General features: G+C 45.3%; 1 protein-coding gene and 1 non-coding gene across 3 annotated transcripts in view; both read left to right on the top strand.

Annotated features, from left to right (window-relative positions):
* Positions 1 to 1,518: 1,518 nt before the first annotated feature.
* Positions 1,519 to 1,734, top strand: LOC115835797. The gene has a single exon (XR_004030811.1). It is a non-coding gene; the product is annotated as a small nucleolar RNA U3 (small nucleolar RNA).
* Positions 1,735 to 13,055: 11,321 nt separating this feature from the next.
* The window catches only part of ADAM10 (ADAM metallopeptidase domain 10), a 159,562-nt gene continuing 155,806 nt past the window's right edge, over positions 13,056 to 16,811 (top strand). Inside the window, exon 1 of one of the 2 annotated variants that reach the window (XM_003267037.2) lies at positions 13,056 to 14,428. In XM_003267037.2, coding sequence (XP_003267085.1) covers positions 14,374 to 14,428 — 55 coding nt within the window. In that variant the 5' untranslated portion in view covers positions 13,056 to 14,373. Of the gene's footprint in view, positions 14,429 to 14,942; positions 15,115 to 16,811 lie in introns of those variants that run through there. The other variant, XM_030814481.1, reaches the window with a different exon arrangement.

Below are 16,811 nucleotides of genomic sequence, written 5' to 3'. Positions count from 1 at the left end.
TATGCAATGCTCTTTTGGCCATGCTTTTCTATACACTTTCCCTTGAGGTAGGTGTGTGTGTGTGTGTGTGTGTGTGTGTGTGTGTGTGTGTAGATAGATAGATAGATTTTCAAAGTAATGTCTAAGACTATATTTATCATCCTGATGTCAAATTTTTTTTGGTTCTTGTCTGTCTCTTTTTTTTCATATTAATATCATTCTCTCAGTCAAGTGGTTCTGTTTTATTTTTCTCACATTCAAGAAGTTCTATTTTGAAATTTAATTTTTTTTTTTTTTTGAGATAAGGTTTCACTCTTTCGCCCAGGCTGGAGTGCAGTGGCACAATCGTAGCTCACTACAGCCTTGAACTCCTGGGTGAAGCAATCCTCTCACCTCAGCCTCCTGAGTAGCTAGGACTATAGGCATGTACTACCTCACTTGGCTAAAGAGAATGGGATCTTGCTATGTTTCCCAGGCTGGTCTCAAACTCCTGGCCCCAAAAGATCCTCCCCCCTCAGCCTCCTAAAGTGTTGGAATTACACCACGCCTGGCCTAATTTTGCTTTCTTAAAACAAAACCTAAACATTCCCATTTTTTTAGAAAAACTAGTAAACCACTCTTTTCTTCAAAGGCTGCTATTAAATCAATGGTGTATCTTACAATTGAGGGTATCTTAGAATTGAGGAAATATATCCTCTTTTCTACTATTTTTATATGTTGACATTGACTTTCCAGAAGTACCTGGTCTTTTATTTTCACTATATCTCTTACTGTATTTGTTTAAAACAGTGGTTGTCAAACTTTAGTGTAATTAACTCTCATGTGGGAAATCTATTAAAATGGGTTTCTGGGCTCTATCCCCAGGAACTCCATTCATCAGAACTGGAGAAAAGCTCAGTAATCTGCAGGGTTTTTTTTTTTTTTTTTTGAGATGGGGTCTCACTGTGTTGCCCAGGCTGGAGTGCAGTGGTGCTATCAGGGCTCACTGCAGTCTTGGCCTCCTGAATTTAAATGATTCTCCCTCCTCAGCCTCCAGAGTAGCTGAGACCACAAGGGTGTGCCACCACACCTGTCTAATTTTTAAATTATCTGTAGAGATGAGTTCTCTCTGTGTTGCCCAGGCTGGGGACTCTGTGGTTTTGATAAACATCCTAAGTAACTCTAATGCAGGTATTTCACTAGCTATACTTCGAGGAACACTGGCCTAGAACGATATCAGGCAAAAACTACTTGCATTGTTGAGAAGTATAGTTGTCAATTGTTACTATGCATACAGTAAGAATTCTGACCCATTTGGTTTATAATCATAATAATGAACCTCCATAATTTTCACTGACTATCTAGATGTGGTGCTTTGGGGCACAAAAGAGAATATGAAGCAAGGTCACATGGAGGCAACCCAATGTAGCCGAAAGTGTGATGAATGGAGACCACAAGAACCTGGTCCTGCCACTGACTAATTTTACAAGCTTGGGTAAAATTAAATTCATAAATTTACCTCTCTTCAGTTTTCACATTTTGTAAAAGAAAAAGAAAAGGAAGACTATGCTTTCAGGGATCATTTCTATAGTTCGTTACTAGAGAAGTTTCTCTGAATGCGTAGAACACCAGAAACCACAAGGAGGAGGCGCAGCGTTCTCTCCTGAGCGTGAAGCCGGGTCCTGGTGTTGCTTCGCTGCAACTGCCATTTGCCACTGATGATTGTTTTTCTCTTCCTTTGGGAGATTAAGAGGGAAAGGATGCAGTCTGAGCGGTTCCTATTAAAAAAACAAACAAAGAAACAAACAAAAAAACCAGGAGGAAAATAGCTTGGATAATTTTGCTATGTGGTACTGTGAAGAAATGGAACTTATAATAAAGAGTTTATAAATTATAAAGATATTTTCAAATATATTATTATTGCCACTGCCCTCAAGTTGGTCACAATGTGGTTAGGAAGACAAAACGTAAGTATCTGCAAGTAAAATAAAAATATGACCCCTATAGACATTGCTTAAGGGGTAGTATGGAGTGCTTCTCAGTAAGATGATAATTAACCAAATCAACAGAATGAATCAGCTTAGCTATTTTTTTTTTTTTTTAGATGAGTGTCGCTTTTATTGCCTAGGCTGGAGGGCAGTGGCACGAACTCGACTCACTGCAACCTCCGCCTCCCACATTCAAGCAATTCTTCTGCCTCAGCCTCCTAAGTAGCTGGGACCACAGGCACCTGCCACTACACCCGGCTAATTTTTTTTTTTTTTTTTTTTTTCTGAGAAACAGTTTCACTTTGTTGCCCAGGCTGGAGTTCAGTGGCATGGTCTTGGCTCACTGCAACCTCTGCCTACCGGGTTCAAGCAATTCTCCTGTCTCAGCCTCCCACGTAGCTGGGATTACAAATGCCCGCCACCACGCCCGGCTGAATTTTTTTTTTTTTTTTGTATTTTAGTAGGGACGGGGTTTCACCATGTTGCCCAAGCTGGTCTCGAACTCCTGAGCTCAGGCAATCTGCCCATCTCGGCCTCCCAAAATGCTGGTATTACAGGCACGAGTCACTGTGCCTGGCCTAATTTTTTATATTTTTAGTAGAGACGGGGTTTGACCATATTGGCCAGGCTGGTCTCGAACTCCTGACCTCGTGATCCACCTGCCTTGGCCTCCCAAAGTGCTGGGATTACACGCATGAGCCACTGTGCCTGGCCTAATTTTGTATTTTTAGTAGAAACGGGGTTTCACCATGTTGGCCAGGCTGGTCTGGAACTCCTGACCTCGGGTGATCCACCTGTCTCGGCCTCCCAAAGTGTTGGGATTACAGGCATTAGCCACTGTGCCCAGCCAGCTTAGCTATTTGTAACAGTTACCTTAGAAGATATGATTCGTTCAGTGTCCAAAAAAGTGAGAGTAAGGCTGGAAATAGAATCAAAGTCTGAATAAATGCAAAAAAAAAAGTGGTCTAGTCAATTATATTATTCCCAAAGAAAGCATATAATAACAGGAAGGGAGATGGTGGTCTGCATGGAGCCCAGAGAATATCCCACAGCATAAGGGTTTGCTGAAGTATGCTTTGATCACCATCTATTGTGGAGGTCCCCTGAACATGTGGATGGTCTGGTACCTATTTATTCCCTCGATAGATTCTATTGCGGCATAGTAAGTTGAATAGTTGGATGAATTAGCCAGCAAAATCATTCAGTTAATTTTTTCTTCAGTGATGCCTTGCTTACTAAGCCACTTTGAATTATGCTTTAGCTTCTCAACTATTGATAAGAAATAATGCATTGACTTGCTAACATGAATAGCTAACTCATAAAATTATGAGGTGACATTTTAAGACCTAAGTCCCTTAAGAGTTTAGCTCGTATAAATTAGTCCTTGTCAGTTGATCAAATCAGGTTGCACTGAGAAAAATCTAGCTTCTGGGCCTTGAAAGCTAACAGGTAGATTCTGGACCATGGCAATGATAATAAGGATGGATTTACCCAGTAATTCAAAAGACCAGACTACAAGATTTGGAGTCAAACAAACTTCGGCTAGAAGCCTGGTCTGCCTGTTTCCTCATCTGTTAAATGAGATATATCTATTTCATAGCATTGTTACAAAGAGTAAATGGAATCATGTATATAAATTTCTTACCAAGGTCCCTGGTACCATGTCAGGATCATGTTTTGTTTTGTTTTGGTAATCTGGAAATCCCCATAGTAGGAACAAAATAAATACTTGTCAAATGAATGAATGATTATTATCATTGCCACCCTGTAAGGTTGTGGGGTGCCCTCTGCTTTCCCTCAAAACTTTCCTGTCTCTGCTGTCTTTAACACTGGGATAATAGAATTTCCACAAAGTAACACATGGTTAATTGCAGATGAGAGATATAAATAATAGGTGTTTCAGACCAAAATGTGATTGAGATTACTATGGCAAGGGGGATCTAGGAAAAAACTTCAAGGACCATTTTGAACTTGGTCTAGTTTTTAAAACAGGTCATAAACTCAAATACTGACAGGGATAACTGGGGTGGGGTTAGATTAGACAAACCCAGTCCAAAGAGGGCAGCCTCTACTCAGTTTCTGCCAATTGATTCTGTGCAAGAATCTAGGTCGGCTTGACCTTTCAGTTTCCACAGAAATTCTAGAATCTTGGTTTAACCATGAAACTTTACAATTATTTAATATTGATGAATAATTGAGAAAAAAAATTTTTGACCAGGCACAGTGGCTCATGTCTATACTCCCAGCACTTTGGGAGGCTGAGGAGGGAGGATCACTTGAGCCTAGGAGTTCAAGACCAGCCTGGACAACATAAAGAAATCCTGTCTCTACAAAAAAAAAAAAAAAAAAAATAGCCGAGCATGGCAGTGCATACCTAATACCTATAGTCCCAGCTACTTAGGAGAATGAAGCAGGAGGATCACTTAAGCCCAGGAGTTTGAGGCTGTAGTGAGTCCCACTGTACTCCAGCCTGGATGACAGAGCAAGACCCTGTCTTAAAAAAAAATAGAATAGGGATGATATTTTAAAAAATACAATACAGTTTGATAAAGCTACATTAGAATTATGTAAATGGTAGACATTAAGTTTTGTCCAGAGGAGAAGTTTAAAATTTTACAGAAGGGAAGAAGCCTGAGCCATATATTTAACAATATCTATTGCTTTACATTTTAAGGGAATGCATTCTAATTGCTGTAAGTTATAAATACCATATTTCACTGTTCTCTTTTCCCTAGACTTGGATTTTTTTTAAAATTGTGAGACAAGATCTCACTCTATTGCCCAGGCTGGAATAAACTGGTGTGATCACAGCTCACTGCAGTCTCTAGTGATCCTCCCACCTCAGCCTCCCAAGTAGCTGGGACTACAGGCATGTGCCACCATGCTCAGCTAATTGTTTTATTTTTTGTAGAGACAGGATCTCGTTGGTCAAGCACGGTGGCTCATGCTTGTAATCCCAGCACTTTGAGAGGTTGAGGCGGGCAAATTACCTGAGGCCAGGAGTTCAAGACTAGCCTGGCCAACATGGTGAAACCCTGTCTCTACTAAAAATAAAAAAGTTAGCCAGGAATGGTGGTGCATGCTTGTAACCCCAGCTCCTTGGATAGCTGAGGCATGAGAATTGCTTGAACCCAGGAGGCAGAGGTTGCCTTGAGCTGAGATTTCACCACTGCGCTCCAGCCTGGGTGACTGAGACTCTGTCTCAAACAAACAAACAAAAAAGTCCAGGCACAGTGGCTCATGCCTGTAATCCTAGCACTTTGGGAGGCCGAGGCGGGTGGATAGCCTGAGCTCAGGAGTTCGAGACCAGCCTGGGCAACACGATGAAACCCCTTCTCTACTAGAATACAAAAAATTAGCCGGGCGTGGCAGCGTGTGCCTATAATTCCAGCTACGTGGGAGGCTGAGGCAGGGGAATTGCTAGAACCTGGGAGGCAGAGGTTGCAACGAGCCGAGATCACGCCACTGCACTCCAGCCTGGACTACAGAGCAAGACTCCATCTCTTAGGAAAAAAAAAAAAGAAAGAAAAAGAAAAAGAAGACAGGGTGTTGTTATATTGCCCAGGCTGGTGTTGAACTCCTGGACTCAAGAAATCCTCCTGTCCAGGCCTCCCAAAGCGCTGAGTTCACAGGCATGAGCCCCCGTGCCCAGGCCCAGAAGTGGATTTTTATTTATTTATTTATTTTTATTAATTTTTTTTGCACACAAAACAATAAACATTTTCTAAAAATACATACAAACAAAAAGATGCATATCAAACATATTAGGAAGGTTGCACAAGGGAAGACGGGGAATAGAAATGGGGAGTGGGAATTAAAGAAAATAAATGAGAGAGGGACTTTGTATGGATCAATGATAATAACTCAATCCTCTATTTGACAAAGAAGAAGGAGAAGGAAGAAAAAGAAAGTGGGATAAAAGATGAGAAAGGGAGGAAAATAGAAAAAATTAGAGGATGACTCCAGGGTAGACCTGTTTTGTTGTCGCTGGGTTGGTTGGTTGGTTTGTCTGTTGTATTTTTCATGTTTCGCCATGTTGGCCAGGCTGGTCTCGAACTCCTAGCCTCAAGTGATCAACCCGCCTCGGCCTCCCAGAGTGCTGGGACTACAGGGGTGAGCCACCACGTCCAGCCCCCACATTGCTTCTGGCCTCCGTGGTAGACCTCCCAGACGGGGCGGTAGGGCAGATGCGCTCCTCACTTCCTAGACGGGGTGGCCAGGCAGAGGCGCTCCTCACTTCTTCCCAGACCGGGCGGCCGGGCAGAGGCGCTCCTCACTTCTTCCCAGACGGGGTGGCTGGGCAGAGGCGCTCCTCACTTCCCAGACAATGGGCTGCCGGGCAGAGGCGCTCCTCACTTCCCAGACCATGGGCGGCCAGGCAGAGGAGCTCCTCACATCCCAGACGGTGGGCGGCCGGGTAGAGGCGCTCCTCACATCCCAGACGGGGCGGCAGGGCAGAGGCGCTCCTCACTTCTTCCCAGAAGGGGCGGCCAGGCTGAGGCGCTCCTCACTTCCCAGACGGGGCGGCCGGGCAGAGGCGCTCCTCACTTCCCAGACGGGGTGGCGGCCGGGCAGAGGCGCTCCTCACATCCCAGACGATGGGCGGCCAGTCAGAGACGCTCCTCAGTTCCAAGACGGGGTGGCGGCCGGGCAGAGGAGCTCCTCAACTCCCAGACAGGGCGGCCGGGCAGAGGCGCTCCTCACATCCCAGACGATGGGTGGCCAGGCAGAGACGCTCCCCACCTCCCAGACGGGGCGGCGGCCGGGCAGAGGCTGCAATCCCAGCACCCTGGGAGGCCAAGGCAGGCGGCTGGGAGGCGGAGGCTGCAGCGAGCCAAGACCACGCCACCGCACTCCAGCCCGGGCAACACCAAGCAGCGAGTGAGCGAGACTCCGTCTGCAGTCCCAGCACCTCCGGAGGCCGAGGCGGGCAGAACACTCGGGGTCAGGAGCTGGAGACCAGCCCCGCCAACATGGCGAAACCGCGCCTCCAGCCAAAGGAGAAAAAGCGGGCAGCGGTGGTGGCGCGCGTCGGCAATCCCAGGTAGCCCGCAGGCCGGGGCAGGAGAATCACGGGAGCTGGAGCCAGGGAGTCTGCAGCGAGCCGACTAGATTCCAGCCTGGGCCACAGAGGGAAGAAAAGGAGGGGAGGGGAGGGGAGGGGAGGGCAGAGGAGGGGAGGGGAAGGCAGGAAGGCAGAAGTGGATTTTTAAAGTCCTTTTCTTCTCTGATTCCTCTTTTATACAGCAAGTAAAATCCTAACAAAAAAGTGTCTTAAATTGAATTATTGAAAGGATTCTCTGAGCCTAATTTCATAGAATTTATAGGATAAATGGGAGAAGCATTCCTCCTGGAGGGAATAACATGTGCAGAGATGTCAAAGAGGAAAGTGATATGTGTTTGGGAAACCAACTGCAGTTGAACAGCAGCATATTGTGATTAAAGCACGTGCTCTGGAGGCAGATCTAACTTTAGGCATTGGTTCTGCCATGCACCAGCTTTCTGATTTTGGGCAAGTTATTTAAGTTTCCATTACCTTACCACTCCTCGAACTCCCGACCTGCTAGCTATTACTGTTATTGTAATTTTTGTAATTGCTACTTTTGGAAGACAAAGTAAGAAAGAGCTGGCCACTGGGGACAGCAGACTTTTCATCCTAGAAACATGGCCCAGTTTGTCTAAAACCTTACCGAGAAGGCCACAACACCACCGACGAACACTGCTGTGACTTATTTGAAAACCTGGTTGGCTATATTTTGGCACTGTGCCAAGGTTGAGCTGGTTCCTCCAACCCCTGCTTAGATTCCTAGTTATTCAGAGCTTTAAAAAAAAAAATAGCTGGGCACGGTGGCTCACGCCTGTAATCTCAGCACTTTGGGAGGCCGAGGGGGGCAGATTATTTGAGGTCAGGAGCTTGAGACCAGCCTAGGCAACATGGTGAAACCTCGTCTCTACTTAAAAAAAAAATAGAAAAATTAGCTGGGCATGCTGGCACGTGCCTGTAATCTCAGCTACTCGGGAACCTGAGGCAGGAGAATTCCTTGAAGCCGGGAGGCAGAGGTTGCAGTGGGCCGAGATCACGCCACTGCACTCCAGCCTGGGTGGCAGAGAGAGACTCTGTCTCAAAACAACAACAAAAAAACCACTCAGTAACACTCAAACTGATAGCTTCAAACAGCTCACAGTTAAGGAAGCTATGCGGAATGGTTTGGTGGCCACTGAGGTGCAGATGTGATTTTATATCCAAGAGCACAAAGGCAAACATGGCATCACTGGCTATAATGTTTGAAGACCAATCTTAAACATCTGATTCTATTTCATTTATTTTTTGAGTATTCTTGGACTATGTGTGATCAGACTGCTATGTGTCAAAAAAAAGAAGAGTGGTGAAAGACGAAGCTGGCAAGGAAAACAATGACTAGATCATGAAGGTCTTTTTTTTTTTTTTTTTTTTGAGATGGAGATGGAGTTTCACCTTGTTGCCTAGTCTGGAGTGCAATGGCGCGATCCTGGCTCACTGCCACCTTCACCTCCTGGGTTCAAGCAATTCTCCTGCCTCAGCCTCCTGAGTAGCTGGGATTACAGGCATGCGCCACCATGCCCGGTTAATTTTGTATTTTTAGCAGAGATGGGGTTTCTCCATTTTGGTCAGGCTGGTCTCGAACTCCCGACCTCAGGTGATCCACCTGCCTTGGCCTCCCAAAGTGCTGGGATTACAGGTGTAAGCCACTGTGCCTGACCGAAGGTTTTGTACTTTATCTTGCAGATAAAAGGATCTATATTTTCAAGAGACTGGCAGGTGGGGAAGCGGTGGGCAGGAGGTCAGGCAGTGGGTATGTGAGACAGGAAGACCAAGGCTTGGGCAGTGGCAGTAAAGGTAGGTAGAGGGACTTCATACAATGGAGAATAAAGATGAGTTGATGATCTATCTACTGGGATGGGAGTTTAGGTAACTGAGTGGATGGTGTTGCCATTAACCAAAATAGGGAATTTAGGAGGAAGAGAAGGTTTGGGTAGGTTGATGCAGGGGTTTTTCAGTTTGGGACATGTTACGGAGTATGGCTGTTTAATTTCAGGTAGGAGATGACTAGTAAGAGTTGGATATGTAATAATAACAACATCTAAAATATTTTATAATAGTAATTGTATGCTATGCACTGTTCTTAGTGCTTTACATCTGTTAATTTATTTGACTCTTATAGCAACACTCTGAAGTAGATACCACTATTTTCCCCATTGTAAAGATTAGGAAACTGTGGCACACGTGCCTTAACTTACCTAAGGTCACGTGGCTAGGAAGCCGTGCAACTATGGGTCTTGGGTTTGGGGGCATAGGAAATGTCCCAAGAAAAAGTGATTGGAATACTGTGCCAGGAAATGTGCTGACAATGTGCTAGGCATTGCCAAGACTGACCCAGGCTTTGTTTTCATGGAGTTTATAGCCTAGTGAGTTGCATACATTTGGGGGTAGTAAAATATCATGCAAGTGAAAATTAGAAGATAAGAAAGCCGAGGATAAAATCTTGAAGATCACTAATATTTATGCAGTAAAGAGAAGAAAAAGTCACAGGAAAAAGATGTAGATGAAAGTACAATTAAAAGTAAAGAAGAAAGTTAAGAGTAAGTGAAGGTTTGGAAACTATTAGAAGAGGGAGTTTTGAGGAGAGAGTGTTGTCTGAAAGGTCCAGTAAGATAAGGAATGAAGATATCTACTGGAATTGATCACTAACAGATCTTTGATGTCTTTGATGGCCCTAGCAAGAGTAGCTTCTTACAAAGCTAGGTAGGAACAAATTGCAGTGGATTAACAAGAAGTTTAAAAGCAGGACCAAAAAGAAGACAGACTGGAGTAAGGGATCTAAGTTAGGTGTTCTGCAGCAAGCTAAGCAAGATAAAATACTATAATTAAAGTAAAGCAGTGGTCCAAACTTGTAACACTGGAATACTTTCAGAGCGCTAGCCAGTCAGAGCAACAGCAGTGAGAAGGGGAGCATTAAAGGCACAAAGACATTTTTAGGGAAGAATCAATATGACTTGGTAACAAAGGAATAATCTAAAATGATCCCCCCCCCCTTTTTTTTTTTTTTTTTGAGACGGAGTCTCGCTCTGTCGCCCAGGCTGGAGTGCAGTGGCGCGCTCTCGGCTCACTGCAAGCTCCGCCTCCCGGGTTCACGCCATTCTCCTGCCTCAGCCTCCCGAGTAGCTGGGACTACAGGCGCCCGCCAACACGCCCGGCCAATTTTTTGTATTTTTAGTAGAGACGGGGTTTCACCGTGTTAGCCAAGATGGTCTTGATCTCCTGACCTCGTCATCCGCCCGCCTTGGCCTCCCAAAGTGCTGAGATTACAGGCTTGAGCCACCGCGCCCGGCCACCCGCCCCCCCCCCTTTTTTTTTTTAAATAAAGACGGGATCTCACTATGTTGTTGAGGCTAGTCTCAAATTCCTGGGCTCAAGTGATCCTCCAGCCTTGGCCTTCCAAAGTGCTAGGATTTCAGGCGCGAGCCGCTGTGCCCAGGCTAAAATGATTCCAGGTTTCTGGGATAGTGGTAGTGCCAGTATCAGAGATACGAAGTTAAATATATTGAGTTTGGCATGACAGTGGGACATCCAGCAGGCAGTTTAGTAGAAGTTGGAAATTCACATGTAATTGTTGAAATGTTTACCAGCATTGGCCTTCAGTCTGTGCAACAAGCATTCTCCTCTAGTATTACTTGTCTATTACACCGTATAATATATAAGCATTTGCTTACAAGCTGAATTTCCCATTACTAAAACTTGAGGATAACTTTTATTATACTGGTAATATAAAAACTGTATTGTTCCTGAGGAAATAATGCTATTAAAATAATTATGGCTTTCAAGTGGATGTTGAGTGTTCATGCGGTGACCATAATATTTATATTTTTTACTTAATAGTTATATAGCAATTATTATATGCCAGGTCTATTGTTACAATTGCTTTACAGATATTAACTAATTTAAATGTAATCATCAAAACAATCTGCTGAGGCAAATATTTTTTCATTGTCATTTTACAAAAGAAATATTGAGGCCAGGTGCAGTGGCTCACACCTGTAATCCCGGCACTTTGAGGGGGCCAAGGTGGGCAGATCACTTGAGCCCAGGAGTTTGAAACCAGCCCGAGCAACATGGTGAAACCCCATCTCTACAAAAAATACAACAAATTAGCCCGGCATGGGGCCTCCCCAAATGCAGTCCCAGCTACTTGGGAGGCTGAGGCTACAGTGAGCTGTGGTTGCACCACTGCACCCCAGCCTGGGTGACAAAGTGAGTTCCTGTCTAAAAAAAAAAAAAACAAGAAAAGAAAAAAGAAATATTGAGGTTAGAAGGCAAAAAAACTTGGCCAAAGTCACATGGTTTATAGATGGCAGAGCTAGGAGTGAAACCCAGGCAGTCTGTGATAGTGTACATGCAGACCTTATACTTTAATATTTCATCAGTTTTCCATACATTTGCCAAATATCAATAATGAATTAAGTTAAAATAGTAGCCCAAACTTGTAACACTGGAATACCATTCATTATCATGCTGGTATGTAATGCCATTCGTGCTTGACAAATAAAAAAATACGGTTTTTCTTTTTTTCTGAGACAAGGTCTGTCTGTGTTACCAGGCTGGAGTGCAGTGGTGTGATTGCAGCTCAATGCAACCTCAATCTCCAGGGTTCAAACAGTCCTCCCATCTCGGCCTCCCAAGTACCTGGGACTACAAGTGCATACCACTGCACTGGCTATTTGTTTTTTAATTTTTAATTAATTAATTAATTAATTTTTTTGAGACAGAGTCTTGCTCTGTCTCCCAGGCTGGAGTGCAGTGGCGCCATCTCGACTCACTGCAACCTCCGCCTCCTAGGTTCAAGTGATTCTCCTGCCTTAGTCTCCTGAGTAGCTGGGATTACTTGCTTCAGGCTCCAGAGTAGCTGGGATTACAGGCACATGCCACCACGCCCGGCTTTTTTTTTTTTTTCCTCGCTCTGTCGCCCAGGATGGAGTGCAGTGGCGCGACCTCGGCTCACTGCAAGCTCGGCGTCCCGGGTTCACGCCATTCTCCTGCCTCAGCCTCCCGAGTAGCTGGGACTACAGGCGCCCGCCATCACGCCTGGCTAATTTTTGTATTTTTAGTAGAGACGGGGTTTCACCATGTTGGCCAGGCTGGTCTCAAACTCCTGACCTCAAGTGATCTGCCGACCTTGGCCTCCCAAAGTGCTGGGATTACAGCTGTGAGCCACCGTGCCTGGCCAAAATAAATACATTTTAAAAATTAAAAAAAAATACAGTCTTTATAAATGTAATTTTCAGTAATCATCTTGGTAATGCAAAATATGGTTTTGGAGTTTTTTCCAGTTGAATTTTAAGGGAAAGTGCCATTTGCCTCTAATCACTGGAATTCATAATAAAAATACTGTGCAACAGAAAACATGCTAGAAGGTGGTTTAAGAGCTAGAAAATAAAAATATCATTTGTTGACAGCACTACCACAAGAGATTAGTAAAAAGCACAGGTGATATGCGATGTAATGTCTGCAGGTAACTATTTCCTAAGACTGAATATTTTAATGAAAGAAAAAAAAAAACCATTCGTGAGATTCTGCCATCCTCTGATGATTCCATGTATCTCATTATAAATGGATACCATTATGATGGTTTTGAAACGTCCGTTTTTGAGCTTATTAATGTTGCAGCAAAACTAGAATCATTCATTTCTCAAACTGAGAATTAAAGAAGACTCTTACGGCCGGGCTCGGTGGCTCCCACCTGTAATCCCAGCACTTTGGGAGGCTGGCGGGCGGATCACCTGAGGTTGGGAGTTCGAGATCAGCCTAACCAACATGGTGAGACCCCTGTCTCTATTAAAAATACAAAAAATTTGCTGGGCGTGGTGGCGCATGCCTGTAATCTCAGCAACTTGGGAGGCTGAGGCAGGAGAGTCGCTTGAACCTGGGAGGCAGAGGTTGCGGTGAGTCGAGCTCACACCATTGCACCCCAGCCTGGGCAATGAGAGCGAAACTCCGTTTCAAAAAAAAAAATACTCTTGATTTATGTTAATGGTAATAAATGGTATAAAATATACAGGTAACAGTATAGGAATTTCAGTTTATTATAGTGTCAATAACATTAAGGCTGAGCGAAGTGGCTCACGCCTGTAATCCCAGCACTTGTGGGAGGCCGAGGCGGGAGGATCGCTTGAGTTGGAGGTTGCAGTGAGCTATGATCACACCACTGCACTTCAGCCTGGCGAGACAGCGGAGACCTTGTCTTTAGAAAGCAAAACAAAACAATTTACACACACACACACACACACACACACACACTCCCTAATTCAGCCTACTCAAGCACGATACCAAATAGATGAAGAATGTCTAATTAAATGGCCATAAAAACTTCTAGTTCATGACATGCAAGTTTAAAGAATCAAAATGAGTTACGAGAAAACAAACACAAGCTTTAAGAAGTTGGGGAGAAGATGTGCGTGGATTCGCTTCAGAGATGTGACAGAGAGAGAGAAAAGAGGACATTTTCTGGACTGGAGATTCACGACCGTCTGGTTCAGGCTGCATGCTTTTGCAAAGGCTAAAGCCTTAGTCTGTGACATAAATTTGTAAAGAGCTCGGAAAATTACATCTGGGACATGGTGTCTTTTCTTTCTGCTGCTTGAAGGTTTTTGCATTTATATTCCCATCACTGGGGCAGCTGCCGCTATAATTACTGCTTGTTGGGACTTTTTGTTTACTTGGTAGCTGTGGTGCACCAGGAGAGGCAGAAAAAGAAAGAAAACCTCTGTTACTTGTGACGTTAAGAAGTGGAAAGCAGCCCCGCTTACATCTTCCACGGTCCATTTTAGCCCAAGAGAAGGTCCTCAGTAGCTCTAACATGTAGCGGAGCACTACCTCCGCGTAGGAGCGTCCCGCCCCGGGGCGGGACCAGGACAAACCCCGCCTCCCAAGCCCAATCCCAGCTCTCCGCCGGCGGACAGGAAGCGGCGGCGGGCCTAGCAGCACGGGAACCGTCCCCCGCGCGCATGCGCGCGCCCCTGAAGCGCCTGGGGGACGGGTAGGGGCGGGAGGTAGGGGCGCGGCTCCGCGTGCCAGTTGGGTGCCCGCGCGTCACGTGGTGAAGAAGGAGGCGGAGGTCTGAGTTTCGAGGAGGGGGGAGAGAAGAGGGAAAGAGCAGGGAAAGGAAAGCGGGGAAGGGAGGAAGGAAACGAACGAGGGGGAGGGAGGTCCCTGTTTTGGAGGAGCTAGGAGCGTTGCCGGCCCCTGAAGTGGAGCGAGAGGGAGGTGCTTCGCCGTTTCTCCTGCCAGGGGAGGTCCCGGCTTCCCGTGGAGGCTCCGGACCAAGCCCCTTCAGCTTCTCCCCCCGGATCGATGTGCTGCTGTTAACCCGTGAGGAGGCGGCGGCAGCGGAAGATGGTGTTGCTGAGAGTGTTAATTCTGCTCCTCTCCTGGGCGGCGGGGATGGGAGGTGAGGCACGACTGCGAGCGCCGGGGGCGCCGCGACCACGGCGGAGCGGCGGCCGGGCCGAGCGGAGCCCAGTCGCGCCTCGCGGCGTGCGCGTCAGTCAGCCCAGCCGGCCAGCGGCGCCACTCTGGCGGGCCGCGCTCCCCGCTCCCTATTGTCCCCCGCGCCCCGACCGCTTTCCCTTCGGTGGCGGGCCGAGGAGGCTCCCAAGCCTCCGGCGAGGCCTTCCCCGCCCCCACCACCGCCCTGGCGGCCGGGGAGGCGGGGGTCGCCTCCCAGAGAAGCGAAGTCGGGTCATCCGCGTCGCCTGGCGAGAGCGGTGGAACCCAGGCTGGTGGCTGCATCCCTCCAGTCTGCTCGGCGGGCGCCGGTGCAGGCAGCCGCAACGGGGCTGGCGGTCTCGCCGTCCTCGTTCAGCGCTCATCCTGCTCACCATTCCTCCCCCAGCCTCTGCCCGGTGGCGGATTCCGAAGTCCTCTCTGCCGCCGAGAGCCGCCGCGCAGACTCGTGGGAAGTTGTGTTGTTTGCGGCTGGGCTCGTGTATTGTTCTTTACCCGGCGCGCCGGTCCCGACCGACCCCATTCTGCAGAGGGGCCTCCCATGGAGTGGCAGCAGTCATCACCCGCTTATCTGAGACTAGTGGCCTCGGTTGTTCCTGTGTCCTGTGTTTGGAGAGAGATCACAGGAGGGTGTGTTGGTGTTCATTGAAAACATTTTGTCGCCCAGGGGAAAGGGTTTGGTCGGGAGAAGGGTAAACATTTGGGGATGTTCTTTGATTTGTAGGCTGGATTGGGTCTCTTAGAGTAGAAGTTCGGTCCCTGGGTGACCCAACTTGAAGAGTTTCGTTAAACTCTCAGGTGAAGTAGATGTGCAGTGTAGTTAGTGGATTGTCAAAACAGTGCCCCCTCCCCCCTGCAAATGAAAGTTAAATTTGCTAAAAGCATGTCATTTCTTGTTTCGGGTTTTGAAGACAACGATTTTTATTTCCGGTGTATCCTAGGACCAACTGCATCATTTTATTCTTGCGTAAAGTGCTTTATTTTAGGTAAGCTTTTTGACTTGCCCCAGAGTAAACTTAAAAACCTCAAAGTGTGCCTAAAAGCAACGATTGAAAAAATTTGAGGAATGCTTTGGATGAGTGTCTGTAGCCTTTAATAATTTAGAAAATATCTGACTATTTCATGTAATGTATTGTTTCTGTTTTTTTCTTTGCCACTTTGACTTATGACTGCAGGGCCAAGTGTATTTCTGTCCTGTATTCTACCGAGTCCGAGGGTGGTACCGCGTAGGCAGACTTCTGTTATAGTTTGTAGTGTTCATTTTTTTGTTACACGTTTTATTTTTTTAATCCAATTCATCAAGCAAGATACACATTATAGATTAAGAGCTGATAATAGATGTTCAGTTTTAAAAAGGATTATGTGCGGGAGACCCTCTGTTAGAGGAGCCTTTTTCATCTGACATTTGTTATTTCTGTTCTAAACGTGGCTTTCAACAAATCGTTTTCCTATCTCTTTTCACTTTTTGTGATTAAATTCAGGAGTTAAGACACTGTTCTCTATAAGTTAATAAAAAGTAAGACAAATACACGAGGCACTTTACTGAGTAGTAGTATACTAAATGTTCTTTTAAAAATAATGAAAACAGTAAGAAACTGATGTAGTCTTATATTTGAAGAAAAAACAATTGAATAACATGTTTGTAGGTTAAAACTCTTATACAAAAATTTTCTAAACTCAGATTTCCAGAGTCCTTTATTGCATTAAGCATTGGTTAAAAGGCTAATTTTTGGTGTTTCTGTTAAGCAGAACTTTTTCAAAAAACATAAGACAAGTTTTATTAGTTTTGTTTTAAAATTAGTATCAAGATTCTAGCTTTTGGGTACTTGGAGATACTTGTAATTTTATTGTAACTATGGGGTATTTTTATCTACTAATCTGAGCTATTTTTGGTCACTTGTAAGATCTTTGTGTGATGATTTGTAGACTTCAGCACATTCAAATTGAATGTATTTGTTTTAGCGGATGAGAGAAAGGAGAAATTTGTGTAGATTAGAAGTTGTGGTGGAAATTTAACTTAAAGTATAAATCATTTTCAGGTAGTTAATAAATCCTTTTTGTTGCTTCCACCTCCCCAATTTGTCAGTCACTGTTGTGTGTGAAGTTTTTCTTGCTTCGTATATTACTAGGATGGGAAACTGGAAGGAAGAATTAAAGTGTTTAGAATCATAAAACATAAACTTTCCTATGGTGTCCATTTCCAGCACAGCCCCATCCTATGTTGTAGTTGTAGGAGCATACCATGTTTTTTTATTTTATTTTTTAAATTTAACTGGTGTGTTTGAGAGCACAAAAGGTATTTCAACTGTAGCAGTAAATTCCATAAT

The sequence above is a fragment of the Nomascus leucogenys genome, chromosome 6, assembly GCF_006542625.1.
Source record: "Nomascus leucogenys isolate Asia chromosome 6, Asia_NLE_v1, whole genome shotgun sequence".
Lineage (NCBI taxonomy): Eukaryota > Metazoa > Chordata > Mammalia > Primates > Hylobatidae > Nomascus > Nomascus leucogenys.
Note: the sequence above shows the minus strand (reverse complement) of the source record. Positions and strands in the feature narration are given on the sequence as shown.